This window comes from Solanum verrucosum, unplaced genomic scaffold, assembly GCF_900185275.1.
Source record: "Solanum verrucosum unplaced genomic scaffold, falcon-dt-bn FXZP01000060.1, whole genome shotgun sequence".
Classification (NCBI taxonomy): domain Eukaryota; kingdom Viridiplantae; phylum Streptophyta; class Magnoliopsida; order Solanales; family Solanaceae; genus Solanum; species Solanum verrucosum.
In genome coordinates, this window is record NW_026020129.1 from 10,458,214 (window position 1) to 10,485,604 (window position 27,391).

Genomic DNA, 27,391 nt, shown 5'->3' on the forward strand with positions numbered 1-27,391 from the left:
GCATATTATATTGGGAAAAACAAACATGTTTTTTTTAATGGATCAAAAAGACTTGAGAAGTATTGGGGTTTTGAAATCTTCTTTAACTCTAAACCATGATTTCCATCCTTGACAAATGTACACATTCAATGGTTGTAATAGATCCCCAGCAATGAAATGATATATTGCATATAATAATTAATCTTTGTCAATTTAACATATATATACACTGGCCGACAACATAAGGCTCGATATTATTTTATTTTCCAAGTTACCATAAGATTCGATATGAAGAGTACTTGTAGCAAAAGGTGGATCTGTAACGTAACATATGAGTTCACGTGAAATCAATATCTTTTGTTCAGACCTTATAATATCAATATGTATTAAGACATCTATAAATATTTGACTGTAAATCCAATTATTATATAACTAATATATATAAAAGTTGAATTTTGCTAGAAGAAGAATGAAATTATTGTTGTTTTAACTCACTATCTCTATTACTGTCACAGCTGCAAATACTAGGAAGAGAGTACCACTATGTAGGCAATAACCTGAAATAAGACATTTTGTTCATTAATAAAATGTGCAAATAAACATCAATCATATCAAATATCTGAAAAAAAGAAGAAGAAACTTTAGGTGCATTTGGTACGACAGAAGTCATTTATGAGAAATCAAACGTTTTTCATAAGAAAATCATTTCTCGAAAGAGGAAAATCAACTTCCATCACTTATGAGCGAAAGTCATTTTCCTTTTCAGAGTGATGATAAATATTATAAACGAGACGTGACATGTTGCTAAAAATAAGGCATTTTTCATGTTTAACAAGATATGATTTAGTCCAAAGTCTTCACAAAGCATCACATTTTGAGTTTTCCAGATGACTTCTTCAGTCAACTGGAAAAAAAATACTAACTAATGAAGGTAGGTAATAGGATGATTAAGAAAATAAATTTGGGTTAAGCACTGTTTGTCGCGTAATCATGAGATTATTTAAACTGGAAAGATCTGGTTGGGAGATTTGATTTAAAAAATACAGCTTGTGCTTTAGTCATTATGTAGTTAATTATTCCACAAGCAACTCATAATAAAATATTATATGAACTCTGTTGAGTCTAACCAGAGGTACTAATGTAGTTTTAAGTACGGAGAAGGGTGAAAAATGCCCCTGAACTATCAGAAATAGAACAAACTTACCGTCTGTTTGGTTTTTGGTCCAAGAACACACCTGAACTATTAGAAATGGGATAAAAATGCCCTCGTTGGTAACAAACCGGCCCAATCATGTCCATATGAGCCATATCCTATTAACGGGCATAATTGGACCAGTTAGGGAATGACGAGGGTATTTTTGCCATTTTCTAATAGTTCAAGTGCATTTTTGGACCAAAACTAAATGAAGGGTACTTTATTCTATTTCTAATAGTTCAAGAGCATTTTTGACCCTTTTCCGTTTTAAGTACTTGAAAGAAATGAAGAGATGTTATGCCAGTGTGTACTTCATTACTGCTAAAAAGCATGAACTTTTTCTATTTAGCAATTTGAAAATAGAACATTTTCTTGTTATAGTGGCTTCCGTAGAAGAAATCTAGACGATAAATCTGTTTCGAGCAGAAGATTCAGAGGATCAAATAAATGTCTGTCTCTTTAATTATTCAGATAGAGTAATCTTACCTTCTCAGACAAGAATGTCCCCAGTAAAGAACCTCCAAGAACAGCCAACTGCAAAGAAAATTTCAGTACCAATCAACTTTTTACGCGTATTGAATGCCAACACAGAAAGCAAGAAAAAGAGCTAATGCATCGATATATCAATATGGTCACATTCATTTAACTAAAATGATGTCGGTTAGAAATTTAACCACGGTACTCTTACGTCTAGAAAAAAGTTGCACTATGCAATTCATTGAAGGTTTTCGAGTCTTTTAAACACTATTTTGCATATCTTGAAGAAAATTTCCTTTAGATGTTCTACTTGCTATTATTTGCAAAAGAAGTCACGTTGCAGATTGTACATGATACCTGTAAACAGAAATGCTTAGTTAAAAGTCTGTATTTACCAAAGTCGCAGCTCCGTGACCAGCTAATGCCCCTCCAATGACTCCAAGAGGTGAAGATGCAGCAGCAAGAGCTGAAAGTAGATATTGTGTACTTGAAGTTAATAATCAAGTCTAGGACTCGTAGATAAATTCATCCAACAGAGATTGAAATTCATAAAAAAGTGTTTGCTTATTCAGCTTCCGTGATTGTTTTCAGATTGCATAATGTCTGGCTGTTTAGAAAAGCATAGACTCTTGTACAAGTTGATTCATAAGACGAACAAATGGTAAAAACATAAGTTTCTGCATCAAACTGTGTATAACTAACCTATTGTAGAAAAAAATGATTTATCACCCCACTCAGCAACAAATACCAACGCGAATGTACTAACGATGGTGCTTGCAGCAGACAATAGTCCAGCACCATTTCCTGAAAATTCCGAAACTGCCAGCTCGGCCTGGTGTCAAAAGCAAAGAGGTCCACAATTAGAATATGCTCATTTGCTGATGCCCCAAACGTTTTAACTTCCAATAGACGTCTGATAATGAAGTGTTGTTCGGTGAATCTTAGTAGTTGGTTAACTACCTTTCACCTTGTTGGTGAGGGTTCGACTCCCCACCTTGTAATCCCCTCCCATATTTCCCCTTCCCCTAACCCCATTTTTTTGCAGTGATTCTACTTGTCATCTTGAAAAAAAAAGAAAAATACTTAATAGCAGAAGGAATGCTGATAGGATTACCTCTTTCTGCTCCTCTTCCGCTTTCATGGCATCGCTGGAGGAGGCATCAAGCAAGGTTGACACTCCAAAATAAACCTGTGACAAAATTGAATATGGCCAGACATGTCAACTTCACCTGACACATGGGTGCAAGGCATATTGTATATTAAATATTAGGATCATGCGTTACCAGAAGGCAAACTGCAGCAATATCATCTACTGGCAAATCATTTCCACCTAACCTGCATTTAGGAAGCTGCATCAGGGTATAACAGATGAACCACTCGTGATATTTCCGTTATTTAAATATTTGGAAGATGCTATTGAAGTCCATTTGATAAAATGAAGCGATCCATCTAAATTACCATGCAGGTTACTACACTTCCCAATGTAAAGAAAAACTGATCAAGATCACAGCAATGTATTTTTTTTTCCTTATTCCAAGAGTGAAAAGACGAAAAGATGGTTTGTAGGTTGAGATAACGAGCAGGAGATTCTTAACATGTAAGAAGTTAATACACCAGAAAACACATTAATTTGGATAAAAATGAAGAAGGGCAAACATATTCTCGCACAGAAATGTGGTACCAGGTCAGTGGATGCAACCTAGGACAAACAATTTGAACATAATTTACAGAATCATGAGCCTTTAACACACAATTTCACATTCTATAGTTACAATATTGATATATACTAGTTTTGGTACATATTACCCGACTTCTGAAGTAATTTGTAATATCCTGTTTGCTCAAATTTCTAATCGAAATAACAATAACAACATGATAAGGTTAGAGAGTTTGTAGGAGAATTTACCCAGAAAAACATAATCAAATTGCATTTAGAAGAAATAGTTAAATGATCCAAAGCACACTACAAAATTATAGTAAAGAGTAGAGTATGCTAGGCACTTCGATCAAAGAAATGAAATGGACGTGATGCGGGAATATTAGATAGAATCCTCCTCCTATGAATTGTCGGAAATAATTTCTTACAATCTGCTTTTTTAGTAGGTGGAGTTTCTACATACTTAAGATGCATAATTATGCCAAACGAAAAGGTTAAAGAACCTGAAAGGAAGAACGTCATCGACATAGTGGAAAGTTCGTCCGAGAACAACGGATATGATTGTCATTACCCTGCAAATGACACAGACAGAATTAACATAAAGAGAACAAATTTCTGAATAAAACATCTTCCAGGAAATTTAAAAAGTTGTGCTGGATAAGTTGCATTGACCTTATTGAGTTCTTCAATCTCTTAATTTTAACACGAGAACCAAATGTTATAAGAACTAGTCAAGAATATATGTTAGCTCTTGAAAAGGAAACATTGTGTTCACGTGTATCAGATACAGAAGTTAAGAGGACATACTGAATATTGAATGCTGAAAGATAACATACCCAAGTGCGCCAAAAGTCCCAAGGAAAGTGACAACGGCTGAGTTCCTAGCAGCTAAAAGAGCCTGCTCATATTAGTTATGGAAGTATAATGAGGACTTATAAGAAAGAAATGTTTCTGTTGACCACATGATAACATAACAAATCAGACGGAGTTTCTCTTCGATGAGGCACATGAAAAAATCATTTCTATCATCATTTTATTCAGACAGTAATGTATCATCTTTATTTAGCTTTTGAATGATAAATCCCCTTACAGCAATAAAGAAGGTTTTGTCCCCAAGCTCAGAAAAGAATATCAACAAGAACGCCTGCGAAAAAAGAAGGAAGAGGAGGTTTAATTACTCTCTGGTGAAACATTTTTCCTTCACAATCTCAAATAAAGTATAGTATGAGGAGAAAAAAAAAAGGCAATACAGATGAAAATTTGTGCTATGTGTTCCTTGAAGGAGAATAAAGCAAGATACAAATGTCGGCGGATGCTGCATGAAATGATTTCCATGTACTGAGTTATTATCCTTGGCATTGTTATTTCGTTTTTTCTATTATTTCCTTTTTCAGATAAGGTAAAACAACAGAGAGATTTTAGAAATGGAAGCTGCTGAGAGATTTTCCTAACTGAAGCAAAACCTGTGCTTAAATCTCCAAGGTCCCCGAAGAAAGGAAACGACTGCAAGCCAGTGGCAACCTCTGAAGCAGCACTTGCTTGTTGTGTGAACAGAAGAGTGAAAAGCCCAGAAAGGACAACAGCTTTCAGATAATTGTTCTCTGGCATGTCTAAAACTTGAAGAACAGAATTGCTTTGATTTTTCCTCTTTAACAATGCTGTTCTGTTTGTACTACTGCATTCATCGGCACCATAAGCCGACCTTGTGATGTAACATCTTTTGAAGTTCCTAGTCCTGACCACCTAAGAAGAATCCAGAATGTCAGATCATATATCTTCACAGTGAGACCTAAAACTTTTAAGTTCGAGATAATCAAATTACCAATGCATAAAAAAGCTCTTATACAACAAGAATAAACTGGTAATCAGAAAAGATCCAATTTCATAACGCTAGTTCAATACAAATATGATTGTCAAAGTAGTAGGGGCATTATATATGGGTCTACGATCCATGAGTTAATAGGACGAAGAAGAATTTGGCTAATGAAATGCTTTCCAGGAAAAAATATATTTACTTAGTATATCACAATTCTCGCAGAAAAGCTTACTCTTTTTTTTCACCCCTTTTGAAGCAGATAAGTTATTTAGTCCAAAAAAAAAATCACTTCACAACCATTTGGATTTTACCGAATGAAATAGGAAAAATTAAAATTGAAGAACAGGAAAAAACCTTGGAGATGTCCTCAAACCATCCATGTTGTTTGCAAAGAGAATGCCGCCTAGAAAACCTGCAGACAACCCAATCAGGAAAAACAACTGCATCTACTACTACGCCTTAGTCCCAAACATATTGGAGTCGACTATATGAATCCTCACTTCTTCATTCAAGTTTAATTGATCATATCATCATATTATATTATAACAAATAAAACAAACATAGCCAATCTTATTTTCACAATTCCAGAAACTGAAATGTTGAGTACCTAAAATTGTCCTATCTAAATTTAGATGAGGTGGTTTGCACAATTCTACAATGTTCAATTGAGCCTATACATAAAAATCACTAAAATTATAGTGAATTGCTCATCTCCTCTCGTGGACGTAGGTCGATTGACTGAACCACATTAAATATTTGTGTCTTTACTCTTTGGGTATATTTCTCATTTGTCTTCTTACTCATGGTCTTTCGAGGTTTGCTTTGCTAGCTCATGACACCTAATTATTTCGGTCCTAACACAATGTTCAAATGAGCAAAAACATGAAAATTCACTAAAATTTCAGTAAATATTGAAATTTCGAACCCATAAAGTTTAAATCTTGGATTCGCATATCATATATCCAGATGTTGTACTAGTATTTTCATAATCAAAATGTACGGACACCCTTCTACCAGCTGACAACAAACAAGAACAAAACAACCCCAGATAATAATAACAATAATAAAAAAGAAAACTTTAGCTGAAATTGAAACAGTTCATGCTCAAATTATTCAAGAAAAGACTAAAAAGGGCAGCTAAAGAAACAAATTTTACCTGGAAATTGCAATTAGAGGAGGATTAGCAGGGGAGAAATTAGGAAATGCAAATGAGGGTCTAAATAGAAATCTGCTGCTCTCACAAGAGAGCACTAGGCTTCGCATTCTTGAATTTTTTTTTTACCAGAATTTAGGAGCAGAAAAAATTGATTTTTGAGAAAGATAAGAGGAGAAGAAACGGGAGTGGACAGAACCAGGACAATTCTGGATAACCTCATCAAAAAGGCGCGCCAGTTAAACCGTTTCATGTTTTTTTTTTTAAATCGTCGTCATCGATGTCCGTATTGAAATCTGATTAAATAAAAGGAGGTATACATATTCCTATTATCAGAAAATCCAAACTTTTAATTGCTTTTAATACTTTATATTTAAATTTTATCCATCGAAATCACTCATCGGAAGGTTGAATTTATGATAACTATGACTTTTTTTTTGTTATAAAATATAGTTATGTGACTTTGATAAAAGAATATTATAGTTATGTGATTTTTGTGCACTTTTCAACTAAAGTGATATTACACGCTAAACTTGAAAACTTAAATTAAAAAATAAGAAATACTTATTTTAGGTGGCACATATTTTTCCTTTCATTTGTATTTTTGACTAAATATTTGAGAAACATAATATACAAAGTACAGATTAATTGGCTCCCAAATTTCATATTATATATGCACTCTAAGAGCTTATTATAAATTGAAACCTCCATACAGAAATTAAACTGAAGGATGAAACAAAATCAATAACCACACAAATTACAACTCATAAAGAAAAAAAAAACAAAGAGAAGTCAAGAAATCAACATGAAAAAGAGAATAACATCGGAAGTACAGTCCAGTGCACTAAGCTCTCGCTATGCTGAAGGTCCAGAGAAGGGCCACATCACAAACAAAAACTATAGTAATTTCCAACACTCGTATAACTTAACATGAACGCGAAGTCGAAAATAAACACTTCCTTCAAATGCATCAGTACTCAATGTTGCAATTCCTCTAGTCATGAAAAAATCACCAGTACCACCAATTACTGAAATGTCCCTAGTCTTGTTCATCAATGGATCATGTCCAGCAAAATTTAAACTCCCTTTATAATCAGTATTATTAAACACAAATGAAAAACCAAGCCAAGAACTAAAAGTATCTTTTTGATCATAAAAATACATCCCTTGTGCCCTTCCAATTGGAGGTGAATGTAAATTATTATCAAGGGTAATAGGGTCATCAAATACAATCATGTCCCCAAAGTTGTTAGGGCTTGACATTATGGTCCTATTACCCCATTCCGGCGCACCGACTATAGCTGAAGTCGCATTTTTATAATTTTCCCCGTTGTAAACTATGTCGTGAAAGAAAAATACCATTTCTTTACAAGGAGCACGAGCGCGATGAGTGTAGCTATGAGCAGAAATGGAGAGAAGAAGGAATGGAAAGAACAAAAATGTGAATAATGACTTAGAGGAATACATTTTGTTACACAAAATTTGTTAAGTGATGGGATGGATTGGTTACATTTAGTCACTTTATATAGTACTTTTTTTTGTCGAAGAATTAAATTAATAAGTACCTAAATATTAGCTGGGATAGTGATGTATCATCATCATAAATTTATTGGATTAATTAAATAACCACTTATATTTAATTAGTTCTAATATTTGAGATTTGTTTTCATTTGTTGAACCTACCTTAGCTAATACATGTTTAGCTAAAATTAAGTAACTATAGTGGATATAAACAATAGGTTTAATTATTATGTATCATGTGGATGAAGAATCTACTAAACTCAAGATTATTTGGTCACAACTCACACCTTTTTTTTTACGATGGAAGTAAAAGTTCATCGATCTTAATAACTTTCATACAAATAATGTATTTATATTAAGAAATTTATGCATTTTAAGTTTAGAAATAGTACGTGAAGTTGTTTTAATATTTTTAAATTCATGAAGTTGAAATTCTGACGGCTTCTAATTCATTAGGTTGATTAGGAGAGGGAACTACTATAACTAATTAATCAAATCAGATTCCCTAATTATTAACTCAACAAAGAAACAGTTGACGAGACAGTAGGAACAAAAAAGTCAATAATAAAAACGTAAAAAACTACTGATATATATAATTATAGTATAAACTACCAACCTTTTCTGAAAGATTCGACCTACGTAAACAATATTTATTTTTCTGATTAACCGACAATGTTGAACTAAAAAATAATGAGTATAACAATAAAATATTCAGTGAGATTTAGGAATAGTAATATATACGAAAATCTTATTCATACGGTTATACCTTATGAAGAAGAGAAGTTGTTTCTGAAAGACCTTTAACTTAAGCAACTAAAAAATAGTGGATAACTATATCAATTTCAATAATATTCAAATAGATTAGAATCACTGAATGGCTGAAATATAATCGATGAATCTTAATGTATACCAATAAGGAGGGATTTGGCTTATTTTATTACACCATATGTCTAAGCTTGGATGTGGTAGAAAAAAAAATCCAAGAAAATATGAAACCTTAAACTTGTATAGTACTTATCAAGTTTATAATCACCCTGAAAAGTCCGGTGAAATGATTTAGATCCTTTCACTTTTAAATTAAAGGTATAGAGTTTCAGCCGAAAATAAAGAAAATTCTCGATAAAGATCACACTTCCCTTTCAACGAAATTTAAATTATGGGAATATAATCAATAAATTTCATATACCAAATAATTATATCAAATAAAACATCATATATTAGATAGAATTCTTCGAATCTTTAATCAGCAATATATCCTTCAACACAAAAAAAATAAAATCAATAAACCCCCTCCTTCCCACCACCCCACACATTCACCAAGAAAAACGACTATTACAACAACACCAATAATCAGGGGCGGCTGGTAAGCTTTGAAAAAAAGACTTTGGCCTTAGGCCCCCAAATTTAGGGGGCCCCGTTTTTTGGTTTCTTAGGTAGGATTAAACTAAAAAAAAAATAGAACTAAGACTTTAAAGTCAAACGAAATTAATGAGATGATTTGATATGTCTATTACTTTTTACCTTTTCAATGTGTAGTTTTTTAATTGTACAAGTTATCTTTTTTTTTTTTTTACCTAATTTATTTTTATATATTTTATCCTTCTCTCTTCCTCTCTTCTATTTCTTCTCTCTTTTTCTTTTCTAATCTTACATCTCTCTTAATCAAAACTTAAGAATTTACTTGTTCTATTGATAATTTCAATTTTCAAAAAATATAGTTTATGTTTTAGATTTGAACAATTTGAAGTATATGAAAATATTTTTGGTTTTCTATTTAGTGGGAAAAAATTGAGATCATTAGATGATGAGAATTCAAAAAATAATTGTCTTAATCTTGAATGTTCCTTAAAACATAATACTCACTGGGATATTGACGGTTTAGACTTATTTTCTGAATTAAAAGTGTTAAGGAAAATCATACAAGTAGAAGGCAATACTCTATTTGAGATACTTGATCAAATAAAAATACTTGATTCTTTTCCAAATGCTTACATTGCTTATAGAATAATGTTAACAATTCCTGCAACAGTTGCTTCAGCAGAAAGAAGTTTTTCAAAATTAAAAATAATAAAATCTAATTTAAGATCAACAATGTCTCAAGAAAGATTAAGTGGTTTGGCTATATTATCGATTGAAAAAGAATTATTAGAAGAGATTGACACACAAAAATTATAAATAACTTTGCATCTCAAAAAGTTAGAAAAATAGATTTGAAATAAAAACATATATAATTTTAAATTTTTTTTTAAGGCCTCTAGTTTGATTTTGGCCTTAGGCCACCCACGGGTTTGAGCCGCCCCTGCCAATAATAAATTAATAATCATAACAATAGCGTCTAAAATTACTATCATCAACAAAAACAATAATTATAAGGGCATCTCCAACCCAATTCTCTATTTTACTCTCCAAATATAGAGTTCTCTATTTTTTTAGACAACCAACTCCAACCCAATTCTCTATTTTACTCTCTAAAAATGAATCTTTTTCTCTATTCTCAATATTATATTATTATTTCTATTTCATTCTTATTTTCTTATTTCATAATATAAATCCTTTATTTCTTTTTTCCCAAATAATTACTTTATATAATTTTTAATGTGATATGAAATTATATTTTATTCTAAATTTTTAAATAACATAAATTGCAAGAAAATATAATATAATACATAAATTAGGGGACAAATTCAAATAAAAGTGACATACAATTACATAAACACTAAATTTTCAAAATTATTACGTTGCTCCCATAAATGCTCTATTAATGCATTACGGAGTTCAAAATGAGCATTTTTGTCCATAATTTTTTTATGTCTAGCTAAAAATTGTTCAAACCGGAGATTTTAATCTACCACCATTTCTATAGTTGGAGTTGGAGCCTCTACGGCATCTTGAATTGGTGCATTGAGATCACGTTTATCCTCAATTATCATGTTGTGCAGTATAATACATGTAGTCATTATATCATGTAGCATTTCTTTTCTCCAAAAACGTGACGATCCTACAATAATTGCAAAAAGTTCGAGGACAAGGCTCTACTTTGCAATCGAGTCTGAGGCTCCTAGTCCTACATCACCTATAGTATCATCTCCTAACTTATCATCTTTTTCTCTTAATTTAAATGAGAATTTTTCAGGTCATTACACTTCATTTGAACGGCCTATTGGGGTGAAGAAATCAAAATTAAAGAGATCAAAAGATGAAGGTCTTTTGTCAGCTATGAAACTTTTCGAAACTGAAAATAATCGACTTGGAAGATGTTATTAGAGTCTGCTACATCCAAACAACAGGACGGCGAAAGGCTAGATAGATATATCAAAGCCAAGGAATTTAGAGACGAAACTAAAATTTTAGTGAAAAATTTAGAAACTATTAGTGATCCAAATGTTCGTGATTACCTGCAATGAGAACAACAACGAATACTTGAAAAAAGAAATCGACAATCACAACCGCAATCACAACCACAATCGCAACAATTTTCGGAATCATATCCTAATTTTTTTCCGAATAGTGCTAAATCTGGAAAAGACCTACCGGATTTCTAAATTATTGTTGTGATCAATTAATTATTATGTTATGTATTGTATTTTATCTTGTATTTAAATTATTGTGTTATGCATTATATTGTATTGTTATCTTGTATTAAATTATTATGTTATGTATTGTATTGTTATCTTGTATTTAAATTATCATATCATGTATTGTATTTTTTAAATTAAATTTTTTCATCTTGCCATTTTAGTTTTGCGTATTCTTTATAATGAAAATTAATAATAAAATAAAATTTTATTATTCACGAAAATTAGAAAAAAATAAAATACAATTAATTTGAAATTAAAATAGTATATATTAAATAATATTTTTTAAAATATTATATTACATTTAAAAAAGAATTATGAATATTAGATATTTAATTAATGGAATTATATGTAAAATAATATGTTAATTAGAAAGTAATAGAAATAATAATAAAATAATGAAAAAGTGAAATAGAGAGTATGAACAGTAGTTCTCCAAATTTGGAGAACTACTATTCAACTCTCTAAATTTGAAGAATAGAGGGTGATTTGGAGGTAGGTTGGAGTGCCCATTCTCTATTTTACTCTCCAAATATAGAGAATGGAGAGTAAAATAGAGGTGGGTTGGAAATGGTCTAATAGCAATAACGTCTAAAATTATTATCAGCATTAGTAAAGTTTATTATCGACACATAGTTAAAAATAAACTTCACCCGTCAATGAAATTTATGCTGTGACTTGTGTGAATCAAACTACTAATCAAACAATAAATTTCAGATACCAAATAATTATATCAAAATAAAACTCCATATATTAGATAGAATTCTTCGAATCTTTAACCAACAATATATCTTTCAACACAAAGAAAGAAACAATCAATAACCCTCCCCCCTCCTTCCCACCACCCCACACATTCACCAAAAAAAAATAAAAAAAATAACAATAACATACGTAACGTCTAAAATTATTATCAGCACTCGTAAAGTTTAATATCGACTCGTAATCGAAAATAAACTTCACCCTCAAAGGAATCAGTCATGATAGTAGCAATTCCTCTAGTCATGAAGAAATCACCAGTTCCACCAATAACAGAAATATCTCTAGTTTTATTCATAATTAGATCAGCTCCAGCAAAATTAATATTCCCTTTATGTTGAGTTGAATTAAAAACAAATGAAAACCCTAACCATGAAGTAAATATTTCTTTTTTATCATAAATATAAAAACCTTGTGCTCTTCCAACTGGATTTGAATGAATATTATTATCCAAAGTAATTGGATCATCAAATACAATTAAATCTCCAAAATTATTTTGTCCAGCTAATTTTGTAAGATTTCCCCATGCTGGAGCTCCAACAATAGCTGATGTTGCATTTTTGGCATTTTCACCATTGTATAATATGTCATGGAAGTAAAAACTTAGGGTTTTACAAGGGCGATGTGCGCGAATTTTATTCGACGATTCAACTATAGAGAAGTTTATTATAAGGAGAAGGAAAAATGAAATGGCTATGGAATTTGATATTTTCAATGCCATTTTTGTTACTTATTATTTTGGTGTGAATTTTATTTTCTTAATCTCATCTCTTTATATAAGGATTTTTTTTGGGATCCAATTTGTTGTGATGTGATAGTGAATATCGTCCAAAAATTTAAAAACTTGGCTTTTAAGGGATCTCATATTTCCATGTAGTATAAAATAAGACGTAAATACTAAGACAAATTAAAACTTATGGCTATTGTTCTTTTCCCTATCTTCAAGTCTATGTTAGTAGAATCTTTTCTTGGTAGGTAATAACTAACATATATATTCAAAATTTGAAGTTTATAAAATTTTATAGTAGTAGTAGTCGTCCATCGATCGGGATGACTCAGTTGGCCTTTGGAGGGTGGATAATCTGGGATCGATTACTCTTAGAGGTGATAAATTAGCTCATGAAAACATAATCCGTCCCTTTATTAACTCAACAAATTTCAGTCTAACAATTCATAAAGAACGAGATTGATATGTAGGTGTCAAATCGACTCATGAGAAATTTAGTCAAAATATTTACAGAAAACATTTTTTGTACGTTAGGGATATCCTAAATTTTCAAATAATTTATAGTTAATATTGCGTATACTAACTATTCTCTGAATATAACTGCATACTTGCTTTCATCTTCTGAATATATGCATAATATAGAAGTAACAAATAATAATAAGTAAACAAAAATGTGTAGACATAATAATAGTATCATTTGTTTGGTTATGATGTCTAAAGTCTAACATCCATCAATTTTCATGTGACCTATACGACTATAACCATGACCCACTAGTCAATTTTTTAAAATTCCATGTGTACCATTAAGATTTTTATGTCATCAATGTATAAAATCATATTCTAATAGTATTAGTTATGGGGTCATGACCTAATTATAAAGAACTATTATTGGAGCCTTTAAGTCTCCTAATTGGAAACAACAGCTTTTGAAAGGGAAACAAGTTGCACATAACTAGTAAAAAATAGGAATCCAAATCCATTAATTTATGAAAGCTTAAATCTAAAGTTAAAATCAATATAAAATTAGTTAAAAATGAGAATCAAAGTGCTAACCATATTTTTACTCATTATTTAATAATTAAAATCATAGCTTGCGTTAGACTTCAATCAAGCCAATAATCACAAAAGAAATCTTTGTATAATTAGGTGAGCCTGCCAACTTGTGTTTTGTCAATTTCACCAACCATTTTTCTAAGAGTTAATTTAAGATATATTTTGGGGCAAAAACAAAAGTTGGTTACCTTAAAATTTATAATTTAAGGATTATTTTTGGATCAAACTATTACACTTTGTTTGAATGGTTGTTACGTATTATTTCATAATGTATTGTATTATATCGAACTATATTGTTTTGATGCATACAATGTTTGGATAGACTGTGTTCTTCATCGTTACACGTATCCATAAATTGAATGATAAGCATACAAGAAAAGTAAGGTACGAGGTAGAGCTACTATGAAAAGGTAGGATAAAAGATGAAATATAATTATTAAATAATAAATAACGATAAAATGCGAAGAAAATATTAAGGTAACGAAACGATCATACCAAATTGGTCGTTACATAAAATGAGTCTTTTTGTTGTTACCTAGCAATGGATTTAAATGATACGATACAATAGAATTTAAGTAACAATCAAAACAAAAACGACGGGTAACAACCATGCATCCAAACAAGGTGTTAATTAATTAGCGGTAGGGACATTTTTTAACCAAACTATTGACAACAAGAACATTTTTAGACCAAAGTATTAACTAAAGATATATTTGTTCATTTTCACATAGTTTAAAGACATTTTTTTTAATCCTTTTTGGATTATTAAATAATGAGTAAACATTCACCTTAAAATTTGTGGGCAACTTAAAGAACCTAAAGGATGATTCCATGCTTGGAAAATTAGACATACATTGTAACAATGAGATAAAAATATTTTTGTATTTTTTTTGAATAAAAAAGTAATACTTTCACTACAAAAAAAACTGTGTTTAGCGACAAACAAAATCGGTCGCTAAATAGCTTATTCCGTCGCTATTTTGGTTTAGCGACGGAATAGCGACAAAATATTGTTCATCTCTATATTGCGCGTAGCTAACCATTTAGCGACAAAAAAATTGAATCCGTCACAAACTGAGTGACGGATTTGCGACGAAAGTTATCCGTTGTCAAGATTAGCAACGGAAAAATCTGTCACTATTTTTGTAATTTATGTCATTTGTAGCGACCCTAAAAATAGATAGGTGAAACTAGAGCCTAACGTATGAATTTTTAAAGTTTAAGCATAAATTGGAAGTAGTCACTTTTGGAAAAAAAGTTCAAAATCTGGAAATTCGGCCAAGTGTGGAAATCAGTGAGTTTTTGGCCAACTTTGAGCAGTCATAACTCCTAGCTCAGGATGATCCAGGAGTAGTTCCAGTTATGTTTGGAAATCCCTTGGAACAATCTTTCCAACGCCACCGAGTTTGCTCGATTCCGAGTTCGTATGAGCGAGTTATGCCCTTTGAAAGTTGGGCAGTTGGCAAGGAGTCCGTCCGGAAATTTAAGGGCATTTTGGTCTTTTCACAAATCTTTTCTTTTGAGGTTATATTATTGTGTTAGGCTGATTGTGGATCATTTTGTTCCATTTTTAAAAGAGTAAGGGTTAGGGTTCTTGAGTGAAGGAAGAGAAGAAGAAGGTCAAGTTGGAGCTAAGGTTTCTTGCATCAAATTTTCGTGGGTTTTCTCAATACTTAGGTATGGTGGCTCTTTATCTAAAGCTAGTTTTCGCTTTAGAACCAATTTCAAAGGGTTTTCAATTCTCAAAAGTTATGAAAAACTTCTATTTGTTACTCTACTCAAGGGTTCTTGCATTAAATGGTTTTAAATGATGGATTGTGATATTGTTGATATTAAATTGATGCTTTCAAGTGAAAAATCTCATGAACCCTTGATTTCACAAACTTCTATATTTGACTTACGAAATGGGTTTGTTGATAATGATTGGGTATTGATGAATTTATGCTTAGAATAGATTGTATTGTTGATGTTTATGATTTTCTATATCTATTGATTAATGTTGAGGATGACTTTGGAGGATGGTAAGTTGATTTAATCTCATATTATTGACATAATTGTTCTTGCTTGGTTTGATCCACTTATGGTGGAGGTGTTTAATTATGGATTGTATTATGAATATGGCCTTGAAGGCATTATCTATTGAATTAAAAGTGTTATCAAGTTATGAAGTGTTATAGTACTATGTGAAGGTAAATATGCGAAGGTATTCTTATGGTTATAAGGTGGTCTTGTACAAAGTGTTATTGTAGTGTTATATCTTGTTCTTGTGTCTAAGTATGGGAGAGGTGTTTTGGGAAATGTTTTGGAGATGGGAATTGAACTAATGGTATATAGGAAATAACATATGCCCTTTGGAAAAATGGTCCAACACTTAGAAAAAAATGAGGCGGGTGAACAGTAAAATGCTCACTGGAAATTTCCTTCCCTGCCGGACAGATTTTACGAAAATGGGCATAACTTCTTCGTCCGAACTCCGAATGAGGTGAAACGAAGTGCGTTAGGTAGCTAACTCAAAGGGATTTCCATGGATATGTTATGGTCCACCCAATAATTTGTGTGCTAGGAGATATGACCCTCCAAAGTAGACCCTCGAAAAAGGCTTCACTTAGAAATTTCGGATTTTGATATGGTTGCTCTAAAATTTGGGTTAGACCCATTTCCCACTCAATTTGACCCCCTAAACAAGAATATGAAGTCGGATTTTCGGAAAACGAAACGGATTTTTTATATATAGCTAAACAAGTTTCCGGTAACTTCCGAAGCACTTTTTTAAGAACTTTTTGGGTCATTTCAGTGTCCCTCCTTGTTACTTAAAGTCTTGAATGCATGAATGTGTGAAGTGGGCTAGAACTAAGAAATGGTGCCCTTTCTATAAATGCTAAAAGAGGAATTCTAGGCCAAGACTTGAATCGGCAAAACTAAGAAATGGTGCCCTTTCATAAGTCTAGCTTTCCTAAGTAAATGTATAACCTTGAAGGATGGGCCTTAGGGCGAAGTTCCCTTCTTGAGTGAGATGATAGACTTAGAGATGGATGGAGCCGGAACGGCATGAAAATCCTTATCTAAGAAAGTCAAATGAGCTATCCTTATGAACCTTGATTCGCCATAACTAAGAAATGGGGCCTTTCTTGGGAAGAGACACTATGAGTTGGTTGAACTAGAAAAGGAACCCTCTCTAGTACATATGTGAATGAAAATACTCTATGGGAAACAAGGCTAGCACCGAGTGGATGTGGTTAGGATGGTGGCCCTACTTGAGTATGAGACTAGGGCACAATGAACATCCTTGGACATCCCCTAAACCATGTGCCTACATGGGTTGATTATTAGTTCTACCTTTGGCAAGTAGAACACCTTCCACGGAGTAGGGTAGACTCCGGATTCCATGCCTAGCTAGTATGGTCTATGTCGGTTATGCCTATTCCCATCATGTGGGATGTGCACTCTAGTTATTGGATAGGTTCTACAAAGTGTAGGTGGTAGTATGGGATGCTATCTACACATTGCACGAGTAGGCCTAGAAGATGCTAAAGTGAGTTCCCTAAGTCTAAATGACTATTAAGTGGAAGTCCCCTAAATGCTTAAATGTCTCTTAAAGTGGTTCATTAAAGAATTTTGATTTAGTATGTTATATTGTAATGGTACATTCCTTATCTATGGTAACCCTTAGGAACACTTAGGTGTATATAAAGAGATTGTATGGGCGGTCACTTCATGTTTCACATAAGTGTGGCTTTGGGTAACTTGAGATAGAGGTCATGAAATGATGAAAAGGCTTACTTGTCGATTATGTTCATGTATTGTACATTGGTACTAGTTGAGTATGTCTATTATGTGGGTATTGTCTTATATGTGGATGATGACGTGAAATGTGTCTCTTATAATTGTGATATGAAGGTTTTATAAAAAATGGCATGAAAGCATATATTTCAAATAAAGGTCCTTTTTAGCATGTTTTTGCATGGTCATCATACTTAGTACTTAATTGTGCTAATTCCATATTTCTCTATTTTCTACAAGTGTAGGTTCCGGAAAGTAAGCGGGTTCTATAGTAAGCTTGGAACTTGAAGTTCTTCCAAGATCTTGTGGTATGTCCTCATATGTCGAGGACAAGACTTTTCTATTCTAGTTTTATGATAAGGTTCTTGTAATAGACTTAATAGACTTCTTTTGATTGTAAAGGGCCGTGTCCCTAGTATGTTTTCACGTTTATGTCTAAGATGGCTAAGAGACTTAGTATTCCGCTTGTGTACTTTTGAATGATGTTTTTAAAAGTGACCTTTGAGTCTTATGGGATTTTATTTAAAGAGTTTTTAATTCCGCACTATTTTACATATCTAATGTGATGAATGCTAAGGGCTTGTATGAGGCCTCCGAGAGGTCGAATACGCATGTTACGACTTGGGGATGCTCTCGGGTCGTGACATCATTGTTCTTGTAACTTATTTCGTCGTCTCAACATATTGGCGACCAAATTATTGTCGCTACTTTCGTCACCAATTTCTTTAGCGACAAAACAATTCGTTGTGTATTTTAAATTTTATCCCTCATTTTATATATTATTTCATCGTTTTATCATATAGGGCGACCGTTGCTAATTTCATCTCCATTCATTTAGCGACGAAAATAATTTTTCACAAATCTATCAATATATTTTTATTTGTGTAATTAAATACACATTTCAACACATATTATATAATCATAAAATTAACTTAATTCGTAGAAATTAATATTCTACAAGATCCAAAATACATAGCTAAGTGCAAATTATATTACCAAGTTCAAAATATCCCCAATGATAAATTTCAAGCAAAATATATGGCTGAAAGCATTTGCAACAAAATCTAGCCAACAAAAACTAACTAAGAGATACTAGAGAGCCACAATCATTCCTCAGAAAGCGATGCACAATCCTCATCGATATTTTTTGCAGTTGGAGCAGGAATTACAGGTGCAATAGTTGATGGATGGTTGGTAGCTGAGTTTGCTTGAGATGAGGCTGGAGAAATCAAACTACGTACCTGCTCTACAAATATAAGAAGCAAGTGATTAGTTAGCGAAGGAATCATTCGCACCACTAACTCATCCATATTTTCTGTCGGTGTTGTTTGAGCATTTGGACATGGTACTGAGCCAGAAGCATCAGATCCAGAAGAGACACGAAAATTTGGTCCATAAAATACTTTTGCTTGAGCTCCAAGACCATATATCCTTCTTTTCTTTTCCCCTCCTGCTGCTTGATAATATGCTTTCCATTGATCAACTTCAGATTGAGTTTGTGTTTGGTTCTGTAATATTTCTTGATATTTTTCCTGCAAAAAAGTGAAAATTAGTGAAATTGTTTATTTATAACAACAATAGACACATACAGACTCAACTAACAGCAATGAGTTCTCATTTGTTTAAAAAATTATGCAGTTAAAAAAGGTCTAAGAATAAAAACAGACAAACTGCTCAAAACAAAGTTCACATGACTAAATTTTGAACAAAACCAACATAAAATATCGAAAGCGGAATTCCAGATCAACACCAAATATTGAAATCTGAAAAAACTGCACTTGAGAAACAACTATTTAAGCTACAACGCCTACTTCTACTGATCCTAATATCTTTGTCAGGCTTAAGTGTCTAGAGAAGGAGAACACAGCTCATAAAAAACACTGACTGAAATGTATCGAAAGCAGAATTCCAGATTAACACTAGTCCTCGTGTTGATCTCGTGAACAATAATCTAGGAGAGGAGCTTGAGAAGTTGAGGAATGGTCAAATAAGTCTGAGGGTAGAACTTGAGAAGTTGAAAGAATGGTCAGATAAGTCTGAGTGTCAGAAAACATAAATCTTTCTTTCCTAATTTGCTAGGTTGCGGAAAGGAAAATGTCTTTTTTTCCTAGTTACTGCAGTCAAGATCCCAATCTATAATTTTACTTGTGATATTCCAAAACCACAGATAATGCCTTTCACCTAGTAAACTTCAGCAAGTTTCCTATTGTCTAACCATAAGTCCCCACCTTTGGAAACAATAGTATATTGGCAGTTAACAACATTGATTTGCCTTCATTCACATGGTGATAACAGTTGACAGTTGAACCAGCTGGTGAATTAAATATGCATATACTGTAAAACAATTCTGAAAATTGTTTCTTTTGATGATAGGCTTTTTTCCAGAGGAACTGTTTTATGTTCTCCATACAGTGCACATCCTAAGAGGACTTAATGTTGGTCTGGGAATTAATTTTTCATGTGTTGAGCAGTGGAGACCCATTACTGAAGAAGGTCTGTATGTTGCAGGAAGACTTACATGTGTCTTCTGTTATGGTCCTAGCAGCAATGATACTAGAAATAGGCCACGATTGGTGGAGTCGGTAGATTGTGTGGCTGGCTCAGTCCAGGATTGAAATCTGAAAAAACTGCACTTGAGAAACAACTACAACGCCTACTTCTACTGATCTTGATATCTTTGTCAAGCTTAAGTGTCTAGAGAAGAGAACACAACTCTCAAAATTGAACTGAAAATAAAGATTATAGAAAGGGATTTGAGCACTCAAACAATATAAACTGCCAGCAAGGACCAGTTGGAAAGCATAAAAAAGCTTAGTAAAAGAGCCCAGGAAGCTAAGGTTCAAATGGTGAACTAAAAATAAAACAGATAGTTCTTTCTCTCAACCTATTTTGTGTTGTTTGTCATTCCTCTATAGACACATCGATGTGAATTAAAAAGAAGAAAATTAAAAATGGTATGTGAACTTTGTCATTAGCAAGAGGATTTAGCAGTGGTTGCTGACAGGCTTTCAGAATGCCAGAAAACAATTGCATCCCTTGGGAAACAACTACAATGTCTAGCTACTTTGATCAATTTTGTCCCAATCAAAATCAAAATAAAAAATAACAGAAGCTAGAACGAAAATAAAGGGGAAGCACCTGCAACTTATTCCAATCAAAATCAATACCGACAATAACAATGAAGCTCGAAAAGGGGAATGTTTGCTAGATCGAGTTCCCAAGAAATCTGGATTTGTATAAAATAAACACAACAACAATATAAAAATAAGAAATCGAGTTCACAAGAAATCTACATTCCCTTTTGAAGAGATGTCACCAAAAGGGGCAAGAACCTTCAGATTTTTCAACCACTTAGCAGATCATAAAAGCTTCATGCCAATAATCATAAGGGAACGGAGAAAACCAAGTCATCCAATGTTAACCATTCTCCTAAACTATTTGAGAAGTAAAAAGAGATATAGGCATTACTAGGATCATCAACTCATGTATTATCAACAGTAAGAAGAGATATAATGAGCAGTGGATCAAGACTGAAAAGAACACAACAATTGAAACTAATAACACCAGCCACAAATGAAGAGATTAGAAAGCACCTTAGGATCAGCAGTAAGAATATTGAACTTACATGCACGATTTGAGCTCGTTCACCAACAAAAGATTTTCCATCATGACCATGTGTATGGACATGCAAATGTATCTCACTTGGTGTTGGATCGCGACCATTTTTAATAGCCTATACAAGAAAAAAAAATTAAAGAACATGAAAATATAAAAGCATGGTAGTGTAATTCGAGACCATATCTGTTAGTTCATAACAAAGTAAGGTTAGCTAGGAGACACATCCATATTAGCACTACATCGACATTAACAAATGTTTTTTCTTGTTCACAAAATTCTAGAAAATCCTTAGAGAAAAAACTTGAATGCTAACTCAATTGCAAATAGTCACTGTGGCACAAGTAAATGAAGGGTGCGTGAAAATATACTTACAAGTCTTTTACGATGCTCTCCAATGGTAATAGAGCCTCCCGTGTGAGTTCCTTTGGCAACTGCATCCTGACCGCCACAACGATTTCTTGAATTTATTTTTGACTTTTCAATAACCTCAGGTTTCTTCCAAATACTCATCCAACTTTCCCATATTTCTTCTGAAATATATTTTGGCCGTTTTCCTTCTTTTTTTAAGCCAGAAATGAAATCACTATACCTTCTCGCTGTCTTCCTTCGCGATTGTATCTTCACTTCACTATCAATGGATGGATCCCAATAGAATTCCTTCTGAAATAGTTTTATAAATAACAACATCAGTATCCAAACTATAAAACTGATGAACCTTTTTAATTAAAATGCTGAAATATTATACCTCGAATTCCCCTAGATAAAAATCTTTTGTTTCATGTGGGACACTTTTCCAATTAGTTCCCTTGGGATCAAGCTCACTCTTGAAAGACTCACATATTCGATTAGAGCAAGTACTTGAAGGTTCCAACCTGAAAAAAATTTGAAGATATTATATGAACTCTTTGATACAGAAATTCACAGTATATTAATAATAATAGTGCAAACACACACTAACCCGGCAGCAGAAAGAAAAACAAGCGTCCGTTGTTCAGGGTTACTATTGCTCTCACCTTCACCTATTGTGTTGTTTTGACTAGATGTAGAGTCACCTGTTACGTTTCTCTGATCAGTAGATGCACCGTTACCTATTGCATTGCTCCTATTAGGTATTACAGGGGCTGGTTCAAGATGAACTGATGGGGTACTACATTGATCTGATGTTTGAACAGGAGGCGAAATAGTAGGAACTAAAGTCTGAACTTGAATGATATTATTTGGTCCACTAGAAGAACTAATACCACCTTGTTGAGAACTAGTTATGGGAATAGGAACAGTAGGCATATTAACTCGACTTGTGCTACCTCGACCTCCAATTGGCATCTTGCTTGCACGACTTGTGTTACCTCGACCTCTGCCTCGTGTCATATCTATAAAAAAAACAAAGTTAATCATATTTATCAAATCTGAGTTAAATAATTTCTCTCTTTTAAGAAATATTCAGATTCTTTCACACATGTCATGGACCAAACTGAACTTGAGAATGTCCAGAAGTAGGAAAAACAGAAGTTTGAGAATGCCTTCCAACTATATAAACAACTATCAAAAGATACAACAATCAGTAAGCACTGTTTTTCCACAAGAAACAAATAGCATCCAAAATATACTACTATTGTCACGACCCGGGAGCAACCCCAAGTCGTAACAAGGCGTACTCGATCCCGAAGGGGTCTTATACAAGCCACATAGTCATTCATTGCATTCAATAATGAAAATAGTGCGGAATAATAAAAAAAAAACTTATTTACATCCACACATTTAAACTTCTTAAAACAACTTTAAAAACACACAGCGGAAGTCTAAGTCTCACATGACCATCTTAGACACAGTCGCAAAACATAAGTAGGGACACAGCCCTTTACAATCAAAAGAAGTCTATTACATGAACAAAAGAACTTAAAAGTCTTGTCCTCGAATCCATGAGGACATACCAAGTCTTGGAGGAAAGCAATCCAACACTTCAAACTAGCTATGAGGGATCACTTGCCGGAACCTACACTTATAGTAAAAATATGAAGAATATGGGTTAGTACACAAAATGTACTAAGTATGATGACCATGCAAAACATGCTTAAAAAGGGACATTTTAGTTAGAAACCATGCATTATGCCACCTTTTTGAAATATCATGAACAATAGCATAAAAGACATACAAGACAAGCATAACATCAAGTTAAGTCATAATATCACCTTTAAACAATATCAACATGAAAACCTTTACCTTGGACCTTCACCTCAAGAAACCCTTATGCTATACCTCGTGCAATGTATGGATGACGTCCCATACCACCATCCATACTAAGGCACCACATTTAGGTCACTTAAAGTAACTTATCATTCCTTTCTTTCACCTTTGCACAATATTCATACATAAGAGGTATATCATTAATTAAGACATGACAAGGGAAAATAACTCGTAATATAACCCAAGTATAACATGCATAACATATTAAGCATTTAAGAGCCAACATTCTTTAATAACCTCATTTAGGGTACATTCATGTCACAGTCATTAGGATTTAGAGAAACTCACTATGACCCTCTCCAAGCCTACTCGTGTAATGTATAGGTAGCATCCCATATTACTACCTACACTTTGTAGAACCTGTCAAGAAACCATAATGAAATCTCACATGATGGGAAGTAAGCGTTTAACCGACATAGACCATGAGAGCTTGTCATGGAATCCGGTGTCATGAATCCCCACACCGAAAAGAGGTGGTCTACTTGCCTAAGAAAGACCGGTATATATAGCTTAATGGATCCACTAGCTTCCTATGCGGGCACATAGTTTATGGGATAAGGTAGACGATCATTGAAACTCATGCCTAACTGTCGGGGGAGTTTCCATCTAACCAAATCCGCTCGGTGCTTAGCCTACATTCCCATAGAATAGTTCATTACTTTGACATCATCACACATGAAAGAGTGCCATAAGCCTACCGATTCAAGGTACATTATTTAACACATGAAAGGGTGCCATAAGCCTACCGATTCAAGGTATATTATTTAACACATGAAAGGGTGCCATAAGCTTACCGATTCAAGGTACATTTAGGAAAACTCATTAACTCCTCTTGAAAGGGTGCCATGGGCCTACCGATTCAAGTCTCATCATTAACCTTTATGGAAAGGTGCCATAGGCCTACCGAATCCAAGGTTCATTACTTATCATTAATGGAAGGGTGCCATTAGCCTACCGATCCAAGGTTCATTATAAGCATGTGTGGAAGGGTGCCATAAGCCTACCGATCCAAGGATTCAACAATCAACAATATAATCATTTATACAAGAAAATGATGCATAAGCCCTACCAATTCAAGGTATACTTTATATTGAAGAATCTTTCATATTATATCATCAACATTCATGAGTGTCATCAACACATCTCTGGATTTCCATACATCTCATAACTCAAACTTTAAAGCATCGATTCATCAATTCTCCATAGTTGGACATTTTGTCAAACACCTTGAAGACATGTAATGGAATCAAAGAGCATGGAAAATAGGGTAGTAATTATGCAACCAAACCAGTGAACAACCTACAACAACACATTTACATTCATAACATGATCACATTATCTTCATTGAATTCTCATTCGTATAATGTCATGGTAACACTCCAATTTCTCATACTATGCCTTTAAGGCCATAAGCCTCACATACCAATACACCAACAATACACCATAAAATAAGCATGGGTAATGACATACTTCAACAATCTAAAGACCTTTAAACAAGTTTGAATCATATACATTCATTATCTAGCAACCCACTTCATAAAGGCATAAACTAGGAATAGAGAGAAATCATGGGTTCATGGAGTATTTTCATCTTAAATCGTCAATACAACAACAATATAACCATAAAGTGCCATTAGAAACCTTTTAAAACCATTTGATGGAAGAACCCATGAGATTGAGTGAAAATCTAGATTTTTCATACTTTGAAGTAACTTTGGATTTGGCTCCTTGAATGGAAAATTAGACAAGGATCAAGACCACCATACCTTTGCTATGATCTCCCACGAAAATTGATGAAGACACCACCTTCAAACCAAGCCCTAGCTCCAAGTTCTTGACTTTCTTAAATGGAGGATTGTAGAGAGGGAAATGTTTTTAGGGATGGGAATGAACTAATGGTATATAGGAAATAATATAAGTCCTTTGAAAAAAATGGTCCAACACATAGAAAAATTTTCAGGCGGGTGAACAGTAATGAACAGTAAAATTAGCTACTGGAATTTGCATTTTCTGTCGGACAGACTTTACGAAAATGGGCATAACTTCTTCGTCCGAACTCCGAATGAGGTGAAACGAAGTGAGTTAGGTAGCTAACTCAAAGGGCTTTCCATGGATATATTATTGGCCACCCAAATAATTTGTGTGCTAGGAGATATGACCCTCCAAAGTAGACACTCGAAAAAAGCTTCACTTGGAAATTTCGGATTTTGATACGGTTGCTCTAAAATTTGGGTTAGACCCATTTCCCACTCAATTTGACCCCCTAAACAAGAATATGAAGTCGGATTTTCGAAAAACGAAACGGATCTTTTAATATACAGCTAAACAAGTTTCCGATAACTTCCGAAGCACATTTTTAAGAACTTTTGGGTCAAATTCAAATATAATCATTTCATTAAGTTCTCGACTCCAAACTCACATGTGAGGCTCTAGTTTCACTCTATCATTTTCCGAGTCGTTACAACTATAAACAAACGTCATTAAAGACATTGTAGCACATTACTATCAATACACTAGTCTGTATCTATTTCTTCTTCGAACTCCTCATCATCCTCTTCAGATTCATTCTCAGTTTCATACTCATCTTCTGTAAATTCTTCATCTAATTCATGATGCTCTGGAAACAATCCATAATCAATTGGTTCATCCATTTCAATTGCCTCCCCATTTGGATCATGCAGAAGTATAGTTTCATCAACAATAATATTCATATCTATCTCATGAACTTCAACTTCTTCAACTTGAAATGGAAGATTTGGTTCTGGTATTGTGATCACTCCCTCATCAGGTAATTCAATGACATCTCGAGGGTTGACTTTTAATACAGCTAACCAATCATCCTTGTCCTTCTTTGTGCTAGGATAAGACATATAACACACTTGAGTTGCTTGCATCGCAAGAATAAAAGGTTCATATTTTTTAAATTGGCGACGATGATTAACATCGACCAATTTATACTGATTATGCACCTTAACACCAATATTTAATGCCGGATCAAACCATTCACACTTGAATAACATAACTTGCTTTAAAGGTGCTCTACGGTATTCCACTTGTATAATTTCTTGAATCCTTCCATAGTAATCACCCGTATTTGGATCAGAGATACAAACTCCACTATTCATTGTTGATCTTGCACTACCGCGATGTACTGTGTGAAATTTGTATCCATTAACAAAACACACTGGATAAGAATACACACTTATTAATGGTCCATGAGCAAGACTACGCAAGTATTCATTTTCAATATGGTTGGATCGAACCTATTTAAAAAAAATATGATAAGATTTAGTCAAATTCACAAGACAATTCGACACATTATATTTTAAATGATAGTGATGATTTAATTAGGCTTACATATTCCTTGAACCATACAGAAAAATATGTTTCGAGACTCTCATCTATTTGATCTTGAGAGAGATTCGGAAACTCTTCTTGCAAACGTTGCACATACATGCTTCATTGCAACAAAATAAGTCAAAAATAAATTCATAATATATGGACAAATTTATTATATGAAAGAAGTATAACCTTTTAAATTTTACCTCACAAATGGCTCAACCTCTTGACAATTTAGAAGAATATAAGTTTGGGCAGCCGTAATTTCCTCAAGAGACAAATCTCTCTTTTTGGCTTCACCCGATAACCTTCCTGGATGGGTGAATATTGATAAATTTTCTTCATCATCTTTCATAACACCACCATCATCATTACGGGACACATTATGATGACGTGACATAACATGAGGTTCAAAATAATGAGAAAAGAATTGTGTTGATTCGGCCATCAAGTATGCTTCACAAATAGAACCCTTAACACTAGCTTTGTTGCCTATCATAT

General features: G+C 33.3%; 4 protein-coding genes across 4 annotated transcripts; all 4 read right to left on the reverse strand.

Moving 5' to 3' along the window:
- Positions 1 to 317: 317 nt before the first annotated feature.
- LOC125826278 (protein PAM71, chloroplastic) lies at positions 318 to 6,425 on the reverse strand. The gene is made up of 12 exons (XM_049505601.1): positions 6,281 to 6,425; positions 5,479 to 5,536; positions 4,761 to 5,051; positions 4,399 to 4,452; positions 4,145 to 4,206; positions 3,812 to 3,880; positions 2,935 to 2,986; positions 2,766 to 2,840; positions 2,354 to 2,483; positions 2,047 to 2,117; positions 1,661 to 1,708; positions 318 to 536 (listed from the first exon to the last, which is right to left on the reverse strand). Exons 1-12 carry the CDS (start codon positions 6,385 to 6,387, stop codon positions 504 to 506), a joined length of 1,050 nt encoding a protein of 349 aa, XP_049361558.1. The 5' UTR covers positions 6,388 to 6,425; the 3' UTR covers positions 318 to 503.
- A 562-nt stretch (positions 6,426 to 6,987) lies between these two features.
- LOC125826287 (dirigent protein-like) lies at positions 6,988 to 7,744 on the reverse strand. Its single transcript, XM_049505609.1, has one exon. The coding sequence runs from the start codon at positions 7,742 to 7,744 to the stop codon at positions 7,175 to 7,177; it is 570 nt and encodes a 189-aa protein (XP_049361566.1). The 3' UTR covers positions 6,988 to 7,174.
- Positions 7,745 to 12,274: 4,530 nt separating this feature from the next.
- LOC125826288 (dirigent protein-like) lies at positions 12,275 to 12,850 on the reverse strand. Its single transcript, XM_049505610.1, has one exon. It carries the CDS (start codon positions 12,848 to 12,850, stop codon positions 12,284 to 12,286), a length of 567 nt encoding a protein of 188 aa, XP_049361567.1. The 3' UTR covers positions 12,275 to 12,283.
- Positions 12,851 to 18,795: 5,945 nt separating this feature from the next.
- Positions 18,796 to 22,684, reverse strand: LOC125826753 (uncharacterized). The gene is made up of 5 exons (XM_049506092.1): positions 22,266 to 22,684; positions 22,053 to 22,164; positions 21,680 to 21,967; positions 21,315 to 21,422; positions 18,796 to 19,221 (listed from the first exon to the last, which is right to left on the reverse strand). Exons 1-5 carry the CDS (start codon positions 22,673 to 22,675, stop codon positions 18,796 to 18,798), a joined length of 1,344 nt encoding a protein of 447 aa, XP_049362049.1. The 5' UTR covers positions 22,676 to 22,684.
- Between the last annotated feature and the right edge of the window lie 4,707 nt (positions 22,685 to 27,391).

Coding starts and splice junctions, on each gene's coding strand:
- LOC125826278 (XM_049505601.1), bottom strand. CDS start 6,387: ATGCGAAGCCTAGTGCTCTCTTGTGAGAGCAGCAGATTTCTATTTAGA. Junction 2,841..2,934: donor TTGCTGCAGTTTGCCTTCTG/GTAACGCATGAT, acceptor ATTTTGTCACAG/GTTTATTTTGGAGTGTCAAC. Junction 1,709..2,046: donor GTCACGGAGCTGCGACTTTG/GTAAATACAGAC, acceptor TTTTCTTTGCAG/TTGGCTGTTCTTGGAGGTTC.
- LOC125826753 (XM_049506092.1), bottom strand. CDS start 22,675: ATGACACGAGGCAGAGGTCGAGGTAACACAAGTCGTGCAAGCAAGATG. Junction 21,423..21,679: donor GAGAGCATCGTAAAAGACTT/GTAAGTATATTT, acceptor TTTCTTGTATAG/GCTATTAAAAATGGTCGCGA. Junction 19,222..21,314: donor AACGAGCTCAAATCGTGCAT/GTAAGTTCAATA, acceptor ACTTTTTTGCAG/GAAAAATATCAAGAAATATT.
- LOC125826288 (XM_049505610.1), bottom strand. CDS start 12,850: ATGGCATTGAAAATATCAAATTCCATAGCCATTTCATTTTTCCTTCTC.
- LOC125826287 (XM_049505609.1), bottom strand. CDS start 7,744: ATGTATTCCTCTAAGTCATTATTCACATTTTTGTTCTTTCCATTCCTT.